Source organism: Anolis carolinensis, chromosome 1, assembly GCF_035594765.1.
Source record: "Anolis carolinensis isolate JA03-04 chromosome 1, rAnoCar3.1.pri, whole genome shotgun sequence".
Classification (NCBI taxonomy): Eukaryota; Metazoa; Chordata; class Lepidosauria; order Squamata; family Dactyloidae; genus Anolis; species Anolis carolinensis.
Window position 1 is genome coordinate 217,477,857 of NC_085841.1, and position 17,277 is coordinate 217,495,133.

At 39.1% G+C, this 17,277-nt stretch overlaps 1 protein-coding gene across 2 annotated transcripts in view; it reads left to right on the forward strand.

Moving 5' to 3' along the window:
• dpp4 (dipeptidyl peptidase 4) overlaps positions 1–17,277 on the forward strand; it is a 99,687-nt gene that overhangs the window by 49,373 nt on the left and 33,037 nt on the right. For both annotated transcript variants that reach the window (XM_062965219.1, XM_062965213.1), the window contains exons 17-21: positions 1,359–1,406; positions 5,064–5,162; positions 11,950–12,019; positions 15,545–15,739; positions 16,171–16,225. In XM_062965219.1, coding sequence (XP_062821289.1) covers positions 1,359–1,406; positions 5,064–5,162; positions 11,950–12,019; positions 15,545–15,739; positions 16,171–16,225 — 467 coding nt within the window. The remainder of the gene's footprint in view (positions 1–1,358; positions 1,407–5,063; positions 5,163–11,949; positions 12,020–15,544; positions 15,740–16,170; positions 16,226–17,277) is intronic.

Sequence of the window (17,277 nt, forward strand, 5' to 3'; positions counted from 1 at the left end):
TTATGGTCTTGCAGGTGTTTTTACACTGCCAGCATAGCTAATGGTCAGGGATTGTGGGAGTTGCAATTCACAACTGGAAGGCCACACATTTCCCATTGCTGTCTTAAATACTTTCTAGTTTCTCATATGAGGTATTGTACAGGCAAGGAAAGCTCTATGGGTGCATGGTTTTATGAGAATGTGCCCAAGCCTCTTCATGTGCTTATTGGGGTTTTCTGTATCATGACTAGCAAAGGCTTATTTGGTTTTAATTCAGTTCAACTTTGGGCAGCATTAATGAACATGGATATACTGTATATACTCGAGTATAAGCCTAGTTATTCAGCCCTTTTTTTTGGGTCAGCTAATACTCAAGAATATATGATACATGTATTATTTTTCTCTATTATTATTGGTATTATTACATTTATTATTTTTCTCTATTATTGTTGCTACTATTACATTTATTTTACTCTATTTTTATTGTTATTAATACATTTATTATTTTACTCTATTATTATTAAAAGGATACATAAGCACATTTATATCAAAGAAGATGAGAATAATGATTTAATCAGAGTTGGACAGTCTTAGCTTAAATTTGAGCTTGATGTAAATATTCAAAAACATTTAACCTACTGATGCCTCAATTCATGTAATTTTATTGGTATCTATTTTTATTTCTGAAATTTACCACTCTCAGCTTATACTTGAGTCAATGTTTTCCCAGTTTTTTTGTGGTAAAATTATGTGCCTCGGTTTATATTCGGGTCAGCTTATACTCGAGTATATACGGTAATATTTTTTGCATCTACAGGCACACATCCACCAATTCTGGATTTTACATTCTCCTCAAAGCATTGGAAGAAAAACACTGACACATACATCTCCATTTCCGAATCATTTTATGCTCATTTGACCAGATCTTTATTTACTTGTTTAGATGGCTATAGTTTGTTCTAGATTGTGTTCAGATATTCACTCATGCATTTGCAGAATAAATGCAGAGCATTATCCTTAGGTTTCTTCTTTGAGCATCTTTTCAAGCTTTTTATTTGTGTCATAAAAGGCAGTGGGTGCGTAGAAAGGCTGTTCGTGGAAAGGCTGTTGTTTTTTCTGCAGAAGGTCAGACTTCAGGCTGTCCATCTGGCAGTTTAGAAAAGCAGGAGAAGAATTCAAGGAGGCCATAGCAGTGAAACGTTAAGCAGTTAGTCCCACATAAAGCCTCAAGAAAAGGTTTTCTTTCTTGGCATATCTTTTCCCTAAGACTATATCCCTGCCTGAGTTACTAACCGTGAGTTCAACTATAATTAGATGAGTTCTTTGCATGCCTTGATTAAAATGAATAACTCACATATTTAACATTTTGTTCATAACAGGTCCTGGTCTTCCCTATTTCACCTTGCTTAACAGTACTACAGATCAAGGTATTTTTACTTTATTTTCCTCCTTTAGAAGACTGTGAGTACATACAGTCTTTATTGTTGGCAATGCAATTTGAAATTCAGCAATGACTAGAAGCCCACGGGCTGTTTACACCATTACAACAACTCATTACAACTGGTTATGGCTCGGGATTATGGGACGTTCATTCTAACATCATCTCGAGGGTCACACATTGTTCATCTCTGATTTAGAGTTTTTAACTTCTTTGCCTGTAGCATTGGTTTGTGATGTTTGTTATGTGAGTCCTTCATGTATCTGTCCACATGGCTTCACACATACCCAGTCTCCCCGTTGGACCCCTGATTGTACACTTTTTTATCCATAACAACAGACTCTGGGAGAACAATTGAATAGACAGTTCGGTGAATGATAATAAACAGGGTTGACCCCTAGGCTACATACATAAAACAGGGCTTATAGAGAGAGAGAGAGTAAAGCAATAGCATTTAGAGATTGTCACAGGCCCCTTCTATATTGCCCTATAAATCCAGATTATCTGCTTTGAACTGGATTATATGGCAGTGTAGACTCATATAATCCAGTTCAAAGCAGATAATGTGGATTAGAATCATAGAATCATAGAGTTGTAGAGTTGGAAGAGAGCTCATGGGCCATCCAGTCCAACCCCCTGCCAAGAAGAAGGAAAATCACATTCAAAGCACCCCCGACAGACGGCCATCCAACCTCTGATTAAAAGCCTCCAAAGAAGGAGCCTCCACCACAGTCCGGGACAGAGAGTTCCACTGCTGAACAGCTCTCACAGTGAGGAAGTTCTTCCTAATGTTCAGGTGGAATCTCCTTTCCTGTAGTTTGAAGCCATTGTTCCGCGTCCTAGTCTCCAGGGCAGCAGAAAACAAGCTTGCTCCCTCCTCCCTATGACTTTCCTTCACATATTTGTACATGGCTATCATGTCTCCTCGCAACCTTCTCTTCTTCAGGCTAAACATGCCCAGCTCTTTAAGCCGCTCCTCATAGGGTTTATTCTCCAGACCCTTGATCATTTTAGTCGCCCCCTTCTGGACGCTTTCCAGCTTGTCAACATCTCCCTTCAACTGCGGTGCCCAAAACTGGACACAGTATTCCAGGTATGGTTTGACCAAGGCAGAATAGAGGGGTAGCATGACTTCTCTGGATCTAGACGCTATACTCCTATTGATGCAGGCCAAAATCTATTGGCTTTTTTTGCCGCCGCATCACATTGTAGGCTCATGTTTAACTTGTTGTCCACAAGGACTCCAAGATCTTTTTCACACGTACTGCTGTCGAGCCAGGCGTCTCCCATTCTGTATCTTTGCATTTCATTTTTTCTGCCGAAATGATGTATCTTGCATTTGTCCCTGTTGAACTTCATTTTGTTAGTTTCAGCCCATCTCTCTAATCTGTCAAGATCGTTTTGATTATCTGCTTTGATAATCTGGATTATATGGCAGTGTAGAAGGGGACACAGAGGTATTCTGAAAATTATTATAAAATGCCTTAGGAACTACTTTATAAACATGATAAATATTATTGGTATTGTTGGTCAGGTTCAGAGCTTGAAAAAGTCACATTATGGACTACAGCTCCAAGAAATACAAAACCAGTATAAGGCATTCTGGAGGCGGTCCAAAAGGATACCTTTTCAATCTCTAGTGGCTGCATGGTGGTGAATATTTGTAGAGCTGTGGCATTTCATTATCAGTGTGATTTATTTTAAAACAAATACAAAACAGGGAAGTGTGTACGTCAGAGATATTGGGTGATGCACTGGAGACCAAAGGGTTTTCAAGCATGTCACACCTCTTCAGAGTTCCTTGTTTTTCTGAGGCTCTCTTGACCTATGTAATTACTACTTATACATTTGTAGTATTGATATTCAAGCTATTTTTCCCATTATTGATCCTTCTGGGTAATGTGTGAACCTTTCCTATCTCATGGTTTGCCTTCCTTCTCTTTGGTGACAATTGACCATGAAAAGCCCAAGTGATTTGAAAGCAGCACCACCATGGGTGCCTGAAATGAGATCTAATATATTCATTTCCCTTCTCCCACGCCTTTTGCTTTATTTATTGATTAGGGCAGAATACCATTAATCTAAATGAAGCATTGGATTTACAGTTAACATTTGCTCTGCATGTGTTGATATGAAATAAAGTTATAAAACTGTACTCACTTTTGGGGGTGTAAAATTTTGTGTTTAGGTTTATATACCGTATGTACTCGAGTATAAGCCGACCTGAATATAAGCCGAGGCACCTAATTTTACTACAAAAAAACTGGGAAAACATTGATTCCAGTATAAGCCAAGGGTGGTAAACTTCAGAAATAAAAATAGATACCAATAAAATTACATTAATTGAGGCATCAGTAGGTTAAATGTTTTTGGATATTTACATAAAGCTCAAATTTAAGATAAGACTGTCCAACTCTGATCAAATCATTATTCTCATCTTCTTCAATGTAAATGTGCTTATGTATCCTTTTAATAATAATAGAGTAAAATAATACAAATAATAATAGTAATAATAATACAGGAAAATAATACAAGTGATAATAAATACAATCATAATAATAAGATCAGAGTAAAATAATAAATGTAATAATAATAATAATAATAATAATAATAATAATAGAGTAAAATAAATGTAATAGTAGCAACAATAATAGAGAAAAATAATAAATGTAATACAGTAGAGTCTCACTTATCCAACGTTCTGGATTATGTTATTTTGGTGCTAAATTCATAAATACAGTAATTACTAAATAGCATTACTGCGTATTGAACTACTTTTTCTGTCAAATTTGTTGTATAACATGATGTTTTGTTGCTTAATTTGTAAAATCATAACCTAATTTGATGTTTAATAGACTTTTTCTTAATCCCTCCTTATTATCCAACATATTCACTTATCCATCATTCTGCCGGCCTGTTTATGTTGGATAAGTGAGACTCTACCGTAATACCAATAATAGAGAAAAATAATAAATGTACCATATAATCTCGAGTATAAGCTGACCCAAATATAAGCCAACCAGGACCCTCACCCAAGTATAAGCTGAGGGGGGCTTTTTCAGTCTTAAAAAAAGGGCTGAAAAACTAGGCTTATACTTGAGTATATACAGTAGTATATACAGGCCCGGGCTGTGGCGCAAGCTGGTGAGCAGCTAGCTGCAGCCAGCTGAGACCAATCACTCTGACCAAGAGGTCATGAGTTCGAGACCAGCTCGGAGCCTGCATCTTTGTTTTTTGTCAAGGCATTGAATGTTTGCCTTATATGTGTAATGTGGTCTGCCCTGAGTCCCCTTTGGGGTGAGAAGGGCGGAATATAAATACTGTAAATAAATAAATAAATAAATAAATAAATAAATAAATAGTTGGTCCTCTGTATCCATGGATTTTGTATCCACAGCTTGAAATTATTCCAAAACCAGCCAATTAACAAAAATCTCATTAAGCAAAGCTTGGTTTCTTCATTTTACACCATTTTACTACACTATTGTCTGTAATGGGACTTGAACATTCATGGATTTTGTTATCCCCAGGTGGTCCTAGAATCAAACCCCTGTGGATACCAATACCCAGCTGTACTTTAAAGTTAATTATCTGAATATAGGTTTCCTTCAACTCTCTTGTGCATTTCTTTTTTCTTTTTTTGTAGTTATAAAGGTTCTGGAAAACAATGTAGATTTTGAAAATTTCCTGAAAGATATCCAGATGCCCTCCAAAATACTGAAAACCATTTCACTGCATGGGGAAAGTAAGTTCACAAGCAAAATGTAATTTTTACATAAAATGCAGGAAATTAAAATTGTTTAACTATTGTTTCCAAGGAACAGATACATGTTCAGAATGTTATTGTGGAGTCCTAATGATTGAGGTTATTGAAAAAGGCTTTCTTTAATATAATGCTTGACACTGCTTCCTAAGCGAAGGTGAAGTGCCATTTCATCAGGTTGTGTGCAACATGAAAGGTGCAATGATCCCTGAAGTTGTCCTCTTGCACTCAGTGATCAGGAGAATGAGCTATGAGTAAGTTGCCAACCATGGATAGTAGAAACAAATGATGTGTGCAAAAACCTTCAGTGAGAGGCTTTTTAAAGCTACAGGTTGAACATCCCTAATCTGGAATTCTGAAATCCAAAATACAGTACAGTCTCACTTATCCAACCTCCACTTATCCAACGTTCAGTATTATCCAATGCAATCGGCCTTTTAGTAATCAGTTTTTATAGTCAATGTTTTCAATACATTGTGATGTTTTGGTGCTAAATTTGTAAATACAGTAATTATTACATAACGTTACCGTGTATTGAACTGCCTTTTTGTTGTAAAACATGATGTTTTGGTGCTTAATTTGTAAAATCATAATGTAATTTGATGTTTAATAGGCTTTTCCTTAATCCCTCCTTATTATCCAACATTTTCACTTATCCAACGTTCTGCTGGATAAGTGAGACTCCACTGTAGTCCAAAATCCAAAATTCCCCATGGTAGAGATAGTGAAACCTTTGCTTTCAGATTGTGCAATGTACACAGACTTGCTTTCACGTACAATAGCATTAAAATATTGTTTATAAAATTACCTTCACACCATGTGTATAAGGTTTATATGAAGCATGTGATTGGTTTTTGCGTAGACTTGGATACTACCTCCAAAATATCTTATTGTGCGTTGTATATGCAAATACAAGTATCCCAAAATATGGAGAGAGAAAAACAAAATCCAAACTACTTCTGGTCCCAAGCATTTCGGATAAGGGATATTCAACCTGCACCACATATGAAGGCTCAGTAAATGTCAGCATAACTGGCAAAGTGCAGAAGAATGTTAGTTACATTGAAATCTGTGTCCTGAATTGACATTTCTTTGTTTTGTTACCTTTCCACACAAACTGCGTGCAGACATTCAGCCCTGATTTTCATAAAAGTACACATATTTCTGAAGGTCCTTCATATAGTTTTGGGATGAATGAATGGTTGGACTTCTGTCACAGATGTAGTTAACTTGATTAATGCAAGTAATTAGCAGATGCTTTACCTCTACTGGTCCTCCCCTTCGCTTTACACAGCTGTCACACTGTTTATGAACCTGGACCATTGCAGAACAGGAGAAGTTCCAGCCAGTACTGGCAAATTACTCCTGTGATAAGTTTCAAATGGTGTGACCACTTATTTACAGTGGCCTATTCCTTGAATTCAGACTGGCTTACTTCCTAGAAAACATGTGCAATCCAAGACTCAGACTCCACAAACTCTGAAGGAATTTCTTCTAATGTGTTCTAACTTGCTTTTCTGAAATTCCAGCTTCTTATCTGTCAATAGTCGCTAGTGATTGAATATCCTTTTACTTCCCGCACCTCCATATGGTTCATTGTATTTGTGCTTTTTCTGAAGTAAAACTTTTATTATGTCAATATATGTAATCTAAAAGGGAGAAAATGGAAATGTAAAGATTCCTATCTTTTTATATGATCATCTCCATTTTTCTTTTACTGCTTTTCCTCTCCCAGGAGGAATTAATAGGTAAGAAAAATGTCTTTGATTTATTATGCAGTGCTACACATTTACAGTGTTCCCTCACTACTTCGCGGTTCACTTTTCATGGATTTGCTGTTTCGCGGTTTTTCAATAAACTCTAAAAGAATATTATAAATCATAAAAATTTACAATTTACAGCCTAAGGAAGGGAGGAAGGAGAAGCCAAAGGGAGAGAAAAGGAGCCCAAGCGGCAACGGGAGGAGAAAGAGGCGATTTATCAACACACAATTGGTTAATAAAGACTTAAAATAGTGTATAACTGCTAGAATAATGTATAAATATTAAAATAAATATAGTGTCCCATCTTCTCTGATTTTCACTTATTGCCGGTGGTCCTGAAACGTAACCCCCGAGATAATAATAATAATAATAATAATAATAATAATAATAATTATTATTATTATTATTATTTAGTCTATTTATATCCCGCCTCCATCTCCCCCGAAGGGGACTCGGGGCGGCTCACAGAAATATCAAATAAAAACAATAACAGTATACAGTATATCAATGCACAAAAACATGCACCAGTTATAAAATCTGAACATTAGCCTATGATATAAAAAAATGCTTAATAAAACATAGAATTGATAAATATGGGAACACTGTAAACCAGTTTGCCCAATGCAGTAATCTGAATCCTAGGAAGTTACAAGCTGCAGCTACTTGTAAGAGAGTTGTCATTTTTGATAAAGGTAAAGGTTTCCCCTGACGTTAAGTCCAGTCATGTCTGACTCTGGGGGTTGGTGCTCATCTCCATTTCTAAGCCAAAGAGCCAGCGTTGTCCGTAGACACCTCCAAGGTCATGTGGCCGGCATGACTGCATGGAGCGCCGTTACCTTCCTTGAGCTACTCACATTGGCATGTTTTCGAACTGCTAGGTTGGCAGAAGCTGGAGCTAACAGCGGGCGCTCACTCCGCTCCCGGGATTTGAACCTGTGACCTTTCGGTCTGCAAATTCAGCAGCTCAGTGCTTTAACACACTGCGCCACCGGGGCTCCATGTCCTTTTTGATACAAAGGACTAAATAAGTTACATTTCAACAATAATGTAATAAGTGGTGACAAAACACTTTGCTGGTCTAATGAGTTACACTTACCAGTTACTTTTTAAATCAATACTCTAATATATGTTTCTTGCATTTTAGAGGCATTTTGACATATATTTTCCAAGTCTTATGTCATTCACTAATCTTAAGTAAGGCCCTCAAAAGAAATGAAAGCAATGGAAAAGTAAACAGCAATCCATCAAGTTACTTTTCAAATATTATAATAGCAGTGGTACCCTGCAGGCTTATTCTCATGTTATGCTTTCATTTCTCCACATTTGCTGGGGTTAGAGAAACAGGAAAGTTAAAAACTGTAAATAATACTTTATTTTACCAGAGAACTTCTGTCTAGACATTTCAGGGTCCTTCAGCATGAAGCACAACCACATATACTGACCATATAATTATTATTTATTGTGTCAGAGGCAATGGAGAATACAGTTATAATGTATAAAAAATCACAAGCAAAGTTAAAACTTGGCATTATAGTAAATTTCCTTTGACCAGAAGCTGGCCACTTTGAGTGCCTCTGGTGTCGCTGTAAGAAGGTCCTTCTTACCACATAATTACACTGGGGATATTATCTCTAAAAATGTCTAGGTCCTCCAGTGGAGGAATTTTCCCATAGAGTCACACTGTAGGATGTGGAGATTCCTAGAGAAAACGTTTTAGTCAAAGCCATGAATAATCAAAGCTGTACAGTGTTTCCTCGCTTATCGCTGGGGTTAGGTTCCAGGACCACCCGCAATAAGTGAAAATAAGTGAAAAGTAGGGATGGCGCTCCATGCAGTCATGCCGGCCACATGACCTTGGAGGTGTCTACGGACAACGCCGGCTCTTCGGCTTAGAAATGGAGATGAGCACCACACCCCAGAGTCAGCACTCTGACTTAACATCAGGGGAAACCTTTACCTTTTAGGGACACTATATTTATTTTAATATTTATACATTATTTTAGTAGTTAAATACTATTTTAAGTCTTTATTGACCAATTGTGTGTTGATAAATCACCTCCTTCTCCTCCCATTGACACTTGGGCTCCTTTTCTCTCCCTTTGGCTTCTCCTTCCTCCCTTCCTTAGACTGTAAATTGTAATTTTTTATGATTTATAATAGTTTTTTAGAGTTTATTGAAAAACCGTGAAACTGTGAATCCACAAAAAGTGAACCGCGAAGTAGTGAGGGAACACTGTAAATGTGGAGAGCCAAATGTATTCCCATTCGTGGTTTTCCTCATTACAAATACATGTGAAAGTAACTATCCATTTTTGGAAAGTACCAAGCTTTCCATGTCATCTTCATTATATGTATTTAATCTTGCTGTCAGTATGCCCCACCACCTCCACTGAAATCTGAAATAGGCTTCTTGACATACTGCTAAATAAACATCTCTTGGGGCTGATTCCTGTGCTGTGCTCCCATTCATGATTTTTCTCATTACTTCTCTCTGATCAACACTTCTCATCATGTTCTGCTAGTCTGCACATGACACCTATCTGCAGCACCCACACATAGTTCACCTGTTCATTCTGCAGTTGTAAGCATTCCTTTCCCCCCCCTTGAAGCAGGAATATCTTGACTAAATGCAGTTAGCAGCAGAGTAGTCATGCTTGATTTTTATAAGACAGTAAAACTTTAAAGTTAGCTGGACTGCTCTGTCTTTCACCTTGATGCCACAATTCATTGGGAGAGACTTCGGCATGTACCTCTTTCCAGTGACTGTTGAGGCTTTCTAAGGGCTCGTCTACAAGAGCCACTTAATCCAAGGCTGGTCTGCAATAGCAATACTCCAGCTTGGTCCTGTGGGTGGCTTGGTCCTGTGGGTGGAGGTGCCATTGTGGGTGGCACCTCCATCTTGCAACAGCTAGGTCAAAACTGGTTCAACACCACTGAATGGTCACTTTACCCTGAATGTTTGTTTTCACCACAGCAGCCTGCCGTGGAGCTCCAAAGAGCTCATCTGGTTAGCAGATGACTAGGAAGAAGGAGTGGGAGTGGGGCAATCCTCCTTATTTTACCTGGTTGTGTGGATTCCCTTGCTGATGCCAGCAATAACTCGGCAATGGCCTGGGGCTCTCCAGAGCTCCATGGTGAACTGCCGTGGTGACAGAAGGAGGATATGGCCCAGTCCTGGCTGCATGGACAGAGGATATGTTTTAGTTAGAGTCACTCCAGCTATCCATATAAACTGTCAGAGTAATTTGCAGCACAGCAGTAGTTGGATGGAGTCAGTGGAACGCAGAACGAAGAGACACCCAGAGACTTTGGTAAAACTATATACAAAGTTTTACTGACTTCAGTAATACTCAAGACAAACAGATTTGCAGACAAACACAGGACCTGACTCAACTCAGAACAGAACTGAACTGATGCACTCAGTAATGCATACACTCCCTAGTTCCAGCCACACATCAAGGTCATCACAGCTTCTTAGCAATTAACTCTTTCCAGACTATAGCACACTCTGGATGATGCAATCAGTATGCAATACAGACAAGACACAAATTTCATTTAAACACTATCAATACACAAATCCCATATTAACATAAACCTCGGTGTATGAGGTTCCCTAATTTCTCCTAACACAGGGTATAACCAATTTAACCAATTTTACCTCGTGTTATGGACTGGTTTAAGTTGAGGCCAGTCCAGAACGTTATTTTCTGGATAGGTACTGGAGCAATTGTGATGGTGACCAGAAACACCCAACTAAACCCACTGTGGCACTGTGTTAGCATCCAAACTGGGATCACATCAGCAAGATCCCTAAGATCATCTGGAGAGGCCCTGCTCTCAGTCCCACCTGCCTCACAAGTGCGGCTAGTGGGAACGAGGGACAGGGCCTTCTCGGTGGTGGCTCCCCGGCTGTGGAACACCCTCCCCAGAGATATCCGACAAGTCCTAACCCTCTTGGGCTACAGAAGAGCCCTAAAAACATGGCTATGTGCCCAGGCTTTCAAGCAATAAATGATAAAGACGACACAGATGGACCTATGGATACAGCACGAGGTTTTCTGAATGAACGGATCTGAATAAATGTTTTAAATTTATATATTGTAATTTTATATTGTATTTAATAGTTTTAATGGATTTTATGTATTGTTTGATATTGTTTTTGTGTGGGCATCAAATTGTTGCCATTGTTGTAAGCCGCCCTGAGTCCCCTCAGGTAAGAAGGGCGGGATACAAATGTTGGAAATAAATAAATAAATAAATTTTCTCAGACCACCACCAGACATGCAGCTCCATGCAGATGCCTCTCTATCGCCAGTTGCCTGTGATGTCATAAAAGGATACCTGGAGAGGGTAGATTGATGCCCTCTTTATTGCTGGTCACATAGGTGCCCCATTCTGACATTGGCAAATGCGATCATGATGGCCAGACACTCGCATGGATCTTCATGGGCGGCAGGAAGTCACAGTGGTGACAAGCAGATAAGTCCATGTTCTGATTGGCTCAGGAAAAGGATGATTGCTTGGTGTCCATCAGTTGTCCAACCTATCTAGCTATCCAGACTGCGCTGAAGCCCTGGAATACTCGAGCGCAGTGGTTCTCAACCTTTGGGTCCCCAGATGTTTTTGGCCTACAACTCCCAGAAATCCCAGCCAGTTTACCAGCTGTTAGAGTTTCTGGGAGTTGACAGCCAAAACATCAGGGGACCCCACGCTGAGAACCACTGCTCTAGAGCTTCTAGGACACTCCAACGTACCCTTGACTTTGCCTGAAGCAGGACAAAATTGCGCTAAACCCAGAAAACTCAGGATATTATCACTGGAAGCCACCATTTTGAGTAGGATTTGAGGTGAGTTCACTTTTTCTTGTTAATGTAGACTCCCTCAATCAACTCAGTTTGGCTCAAGATTTGTCCACAAGTAAAACATAGTAATGTAATATATCTTTCATGTGCTAATTATTTGGTTGGGTCAGCATTTCAGTGATACGTTTCTGTATTTGCTTTCAGATTTCTGGTATCAAATGATCTTGCCTCCCCATTTTGATGAATCAAAGAAGTACCCCCTGCTCATTGACGTGTAAGTCAGACAACTTGGCCATTCTTGATTATTGATTGAATGATGAGTTAATTGATTGAATGCCCGATGATCCTTATGTAAACCATTTTTAGATTGAATTGTCATCAAACAGTTTGTGTTTTGTAGCAAAACTGAACACAAATAGAGTAGCTAATTTTAGCCATTGCAGAGTTTATATTTATGATATAACCATTAAATTTCATGTGCGTGGAAAGCAGTGTAAGGACTGTGGGGGCATTGTATACAAACTCGGTCAACAACAAAGAACAGTAAGAAATAACCTCAGTTGCGTTCTTAAATGTGACTTTCCCAGAAGGTGTTGATTTCCTCTTGCATTCACTACTGTCATTAGGAAACAAGGGTAATGAGGAGATGCTCATTAGCTTAGAGGGCAGGGAGTCAGGATTCATCTGAAAACAGCTGGTTTGTTCAGTCTCTTGAGACCAGTCCAGAGCTTATTAAAATCAATTGAAACACTCTTACTGACATCAGTAGATGATCTCTAGATGAAGGCTGTTATATGTCATGGAAACTACTAACTTAGAACACAATGGCCATATATTACTGGTAAAAGAAAAGGAATGTGGGTTAGAAATTATACATCTTACATCTTGTACAATTAGCAAGCACACAATGGCAGTGTTCCTACTTATTTTGCAAAAGCTATTCAAGAAATGTAACAAGACATATTCACTGGACCCTGAACATATGCTTCTGGATCCTTTCCTCCTTCACACTCCTCTGCACATATTAATGTATTTGCATTAATTATCCAGCTTCCTTTTACTGCAAATTGTAGAAATTTGTGTTTCATATTAAATAGGAAGCAAATATTCTATATTGACTGGAAATTGTCTGTCATGCATAGTAATAGGTCATCCATAGTAGCAATTGTTGTTTTTTTGTGCTCATGTTAATTTGTATTTTTAAGCCTAATGCAATGACATAATTATTACTGGATTTATATTTTTAGCTTCAAATTGCAATGAGAAGTAAAGGGCAAATATACTATTAGAAATTTGAACATCAACAGTTGTTCCTGATTTGGGTCATTAACTCATCTGAAGTTTGATAACTTTTAGGACAATGTATGGGGGAAAATAAGTGAGCACATGATGTTTAGAAGAAAGTGCTTTTTAGTAACAGAGGAATAAAAGTGATGTGGGGCACAAAAGCAAACCTGAAAGTGTCTCAGTTCTGCTGCAACAAAAGGAAGAAGGCTCCTTCTATGGATACTTTATTATATCAAGGAGAACTTTCCTGGAGAATTTTCACAGAGTTATAACATTACTTTTTAAGAGTCATGGTTATACTACAATACAATATTACAGTAAAACAAGGAAAAACCATGGGCATATAATCTAAAATGTAGGTGTGTACACATACACATACAGACAGAAGAAGCAATAACAAATCACTAAACTATACAGTACAATTCAAAATGAATTATCCAGATAAAATGCAAACCAAAACACCATATAATACAATGATTAACATACATGCAATAAAAATATTCAAGACTGCAACAAAAAAGTTATGAGAATCTGATGTTTTGATCCAACAGCCAGTTTGGATGAGCTGAGGTCACTAATAATAATAATAATAATAATAATAATAATAATAATAATAATAATAATAATAAATCTGGAACACAACACACCAGACCTCACAGTTGTGGAAAAGAAAAATGTTTGGATCATTGATGTTGCCATCCCAGGTGACAGTCGCATTGACGAAAAACAACAGGAAAAACTCAGTCGCTATCAGGACCTCAAGATTGAACTTCAAAGACTCTGGCAGAAACCAGTGCAGGTGGTCCCAGTGGTGATGGGCACATTGGGTGTTGTGCCAAAAGATCTCAGCCGGCATTTGGAAACAATAGACATTGACAAAATTGCGATCTGCCAACTGCAAAAGGCCACCCTGCTGGGATCTGCGCGCATCATCCGAAAATACATCACACAGTCCTAGACACTTGGGAAGTGTTCGACTTGTGATTTTGTGATACAAAATCCAGCATATCTATCTTGTTTGCTATGTCATAATAAAATAATAATAATGGTATGAACTCTACCACTAACCTGTTAGCACAAAACTTCTGTGCGAAAAAGGCTGGCATTGTTGATGTACTGCTGCTATCTGTCCCGCTCCTGCAGATACTACTCCTGTCTAGTATTATTGTCTGCACTCAACACCACTTTGGTCCTCTTGGTTGTACTCCTACCTCTGGTCAGTTTGACCTTGTGATGTCTACTGTTTGAGATAGGGAACTAAGTGACCCCCAGTGCCAGTCTTCATCAGTACTGTGCTCAGTTTTGATCCTGGATGTTGCATTTTTGGAAATACAATATAGGAACCATCTAACACATATTTGTGCTCTCTCCGTTATCGTTGAAAACTGCCAGGCAAGTGTGGCAGGGGAAGGAGATGAGTGACAACAGAACTGGTTCAATAGTACTGCTGATAGGGTGCCTGATTGCAGCATCTTCTTTTAAAAAACATCAACAAAACCTTTTGATGTTATCAATCTCAAATTACCAATGGCCAATGGGTTAAACCTTTGTGCAAGCAGGACTGCTGACCAAAAGGTCAGTCGTTCAAATCTGGGGAGCGAGATGAGCTCCCGTCTGTCAGCTCCAGCTTCCCATGCAGGGACATGAGAGAAGCCTCCCATAGGATTGTAAAATATCCAGGCGTATCTTAGGTAACATCCTTGCAGACGGCCAACTCTCTCACACCAGAAGCGCACCAGTTTCTCAAGTCACTTCTGACACAAAAGAAAATCCATTTTTTGTTGTTTTCCATGGATCTGCAATGAAACAAACATTCAGCAGAGCTTTTGACCCAGTCACACACTCTAAGACTCAGAGAAAGGCAAGGCAAACCTCCTTTTAACAAATCTTACCAATAAATTATTGTGATAGGCTCACCTTAGGCTGGAAATGACTTGAAGCAACGCAAACAAAAATTACAAAAACCTTCGCTATGATAGTTATTAAAACCATATAAGAAAATTAAAAATCCACTGAAATGAACATTAAAAATCCTTTCATATATTCATATCCAGATCATTTTTTTTGTGTGTGTCAGGAGCGACTTGAGAAACTGCATGTCGCTTCTGGTGTGAGAGAATTGGCCGTCTTCAAGGATATTGCCCAGGGAAGCCCGAATGCTTTTTGATGTTTTTACCATCCTTGTGGGAGGCTTCTCTCATTTCTCCGCATGGGCTGGAGCTGATAGAGGGAGCTCATCACACTCTCCCCCGATTGTATTTGAACCGGCAGCCTTCAGGTTAGCAACCCAACCTTCAAGTCAGCAGTCCTGCCAGTACAAGGGTTTAACCCACTGTGCCATCGAGGGCTCCATATCCAGATCATGCCATCTATTGAAAGTGAATGCAAACCACAGTGATAACAGTGGTTCTTGAGTTTCTCAGTTCCAGATGCATTTGCCTACTTTATCAGCCAGTTTTGTTTAAGAAAAATATAGTACCGTGCATAAAATCACCTGAGATTCTCTCCATAGATATGCAGGGCCCTGCAGTCAGAAAGCAGATGCTACCTTCAAGATCAATTGGGCTACATACCTGGCGAGCTCAGAAGATATTATTGTCGCTAGCTTTGATGGCAGAGGAAGTGGCTACCAAGGAGACAAAATCCTGCATGCAATATATCGAAGACTGGGCACCTATGAAGTTGAAGATCAGATTTTGGCAGCTGAGTAAGTATTGCAATAGTCCCCCTCTTCCTTTATATAGTAGTATTCAAATATGACAGATGACTTTGTTTCTTAGTAAAAGGTATTCCCCTGAAAGGAAGTCTAGTCATGTCCGACTCTGGGGGTTGGTGCTCATCTCCATTTCTAAGCCGAAGAGCCGGCGTTGTACAGAGCCATCTCCAAGGTCATTTGGCTGGCATGACTGCATGGAGCACTGTTACCTTCCAGCTGGAGCAGTACCTATTGATCTACTCACATTGGCATGTTTTCGAACTGCTAGGTTGGCAGGAGCTGGGGCTAACAGCGGGCGCTCATTCCGCTCCTGGGATTTGAACCTTTCGGTCTGCAAGTTCAGCAGCTCAGCACTTTAACACACTGCGCCACCACCAGGGGCATGTATTTTCTTGAATATATTTTCTGGGTTTTTTTCTTAGACAATTTTCTAAGATGCGCTTTGTTGATGAGAAAAGAATAGCCATCTGGGGCTGGGTAAGTATTAACCATTAATTGTCCTTATAGTAGCAAACTTAATTAAAAAGACCCTGCTATCATTGAAAAATATCTTGGCTGCAATTGAGAGATGAGATGGGGAAATTTTAGCTCTAGTTCCCTCCCCAATTTTACCTTCTTTTCCAGGAAAGCTGGACAAGGACACAACACTGTTACGTCTTACGTCTATTTTTCTCCAGCATTGCCTCACAGTTGCTCAATTGTTTTGTGCTTTACTGTGTATAGATAGAAAGATCGCTATGATATCAAAGGGTGGAAATTGGGGAGAATGTGGAAAGGGTTTGGGAACAAGTGTCTGGCATCTTTCCATTCTTGAGAGCAACACGTTAGGAAATATGGCCTCTAAATGAGATCTCAGTTCCCTTCCATTAGGTGTAGCTACTTCATTGGGTACATAGTTATGGCACTACTTTATCTACTGTGGTTGTCTGCTGTGGAATCCTGGGATTTGTAGTTTGGTCAGAGGCACCAGGGGAACTCTCTGAATAAGGATTTTAAGGTCCTTCCCTCCACTGCCAATTCCAGGATTCCATAGGAAAGTGGAATCAAAGTAGTGTAATTGTGTAGCGTGAAAGCAACCTGGAATTAAACATTGGGAGGCTTATGTCTGAATAAACATGTATTTATTTATTATTTATTATTATGTATTTATATTCCGCCCTTCTCACCCTGAAGGAGACTCAGGGCGGATCACAATGTACATATATATGGCAAACATTCAATGCCATTAGACAAACAATACACAGACAGACAGACACAGAGGCTATTTAACTTCCCAGCTTCTGGCTTTGTGAAGGTATGCTCGATTCCGGCCACAGGAGGAGCTGCTGCTTCATCATCCACTGTGACGACGAGTCCTTTTTGATGGAGTACTTCCTCATTCAATGTTGTAAATCAGTTAAATTAGCCTCCCCGCATAAGCGGTCCCTACATTTCCCTACTTGACAGATGCAACTGTATTTTGGGTTGCTTAGGTCAACAATGAGCAGGCCTATTTTTAATTTTAATTGTCGGGTGCTCACTCCAACACG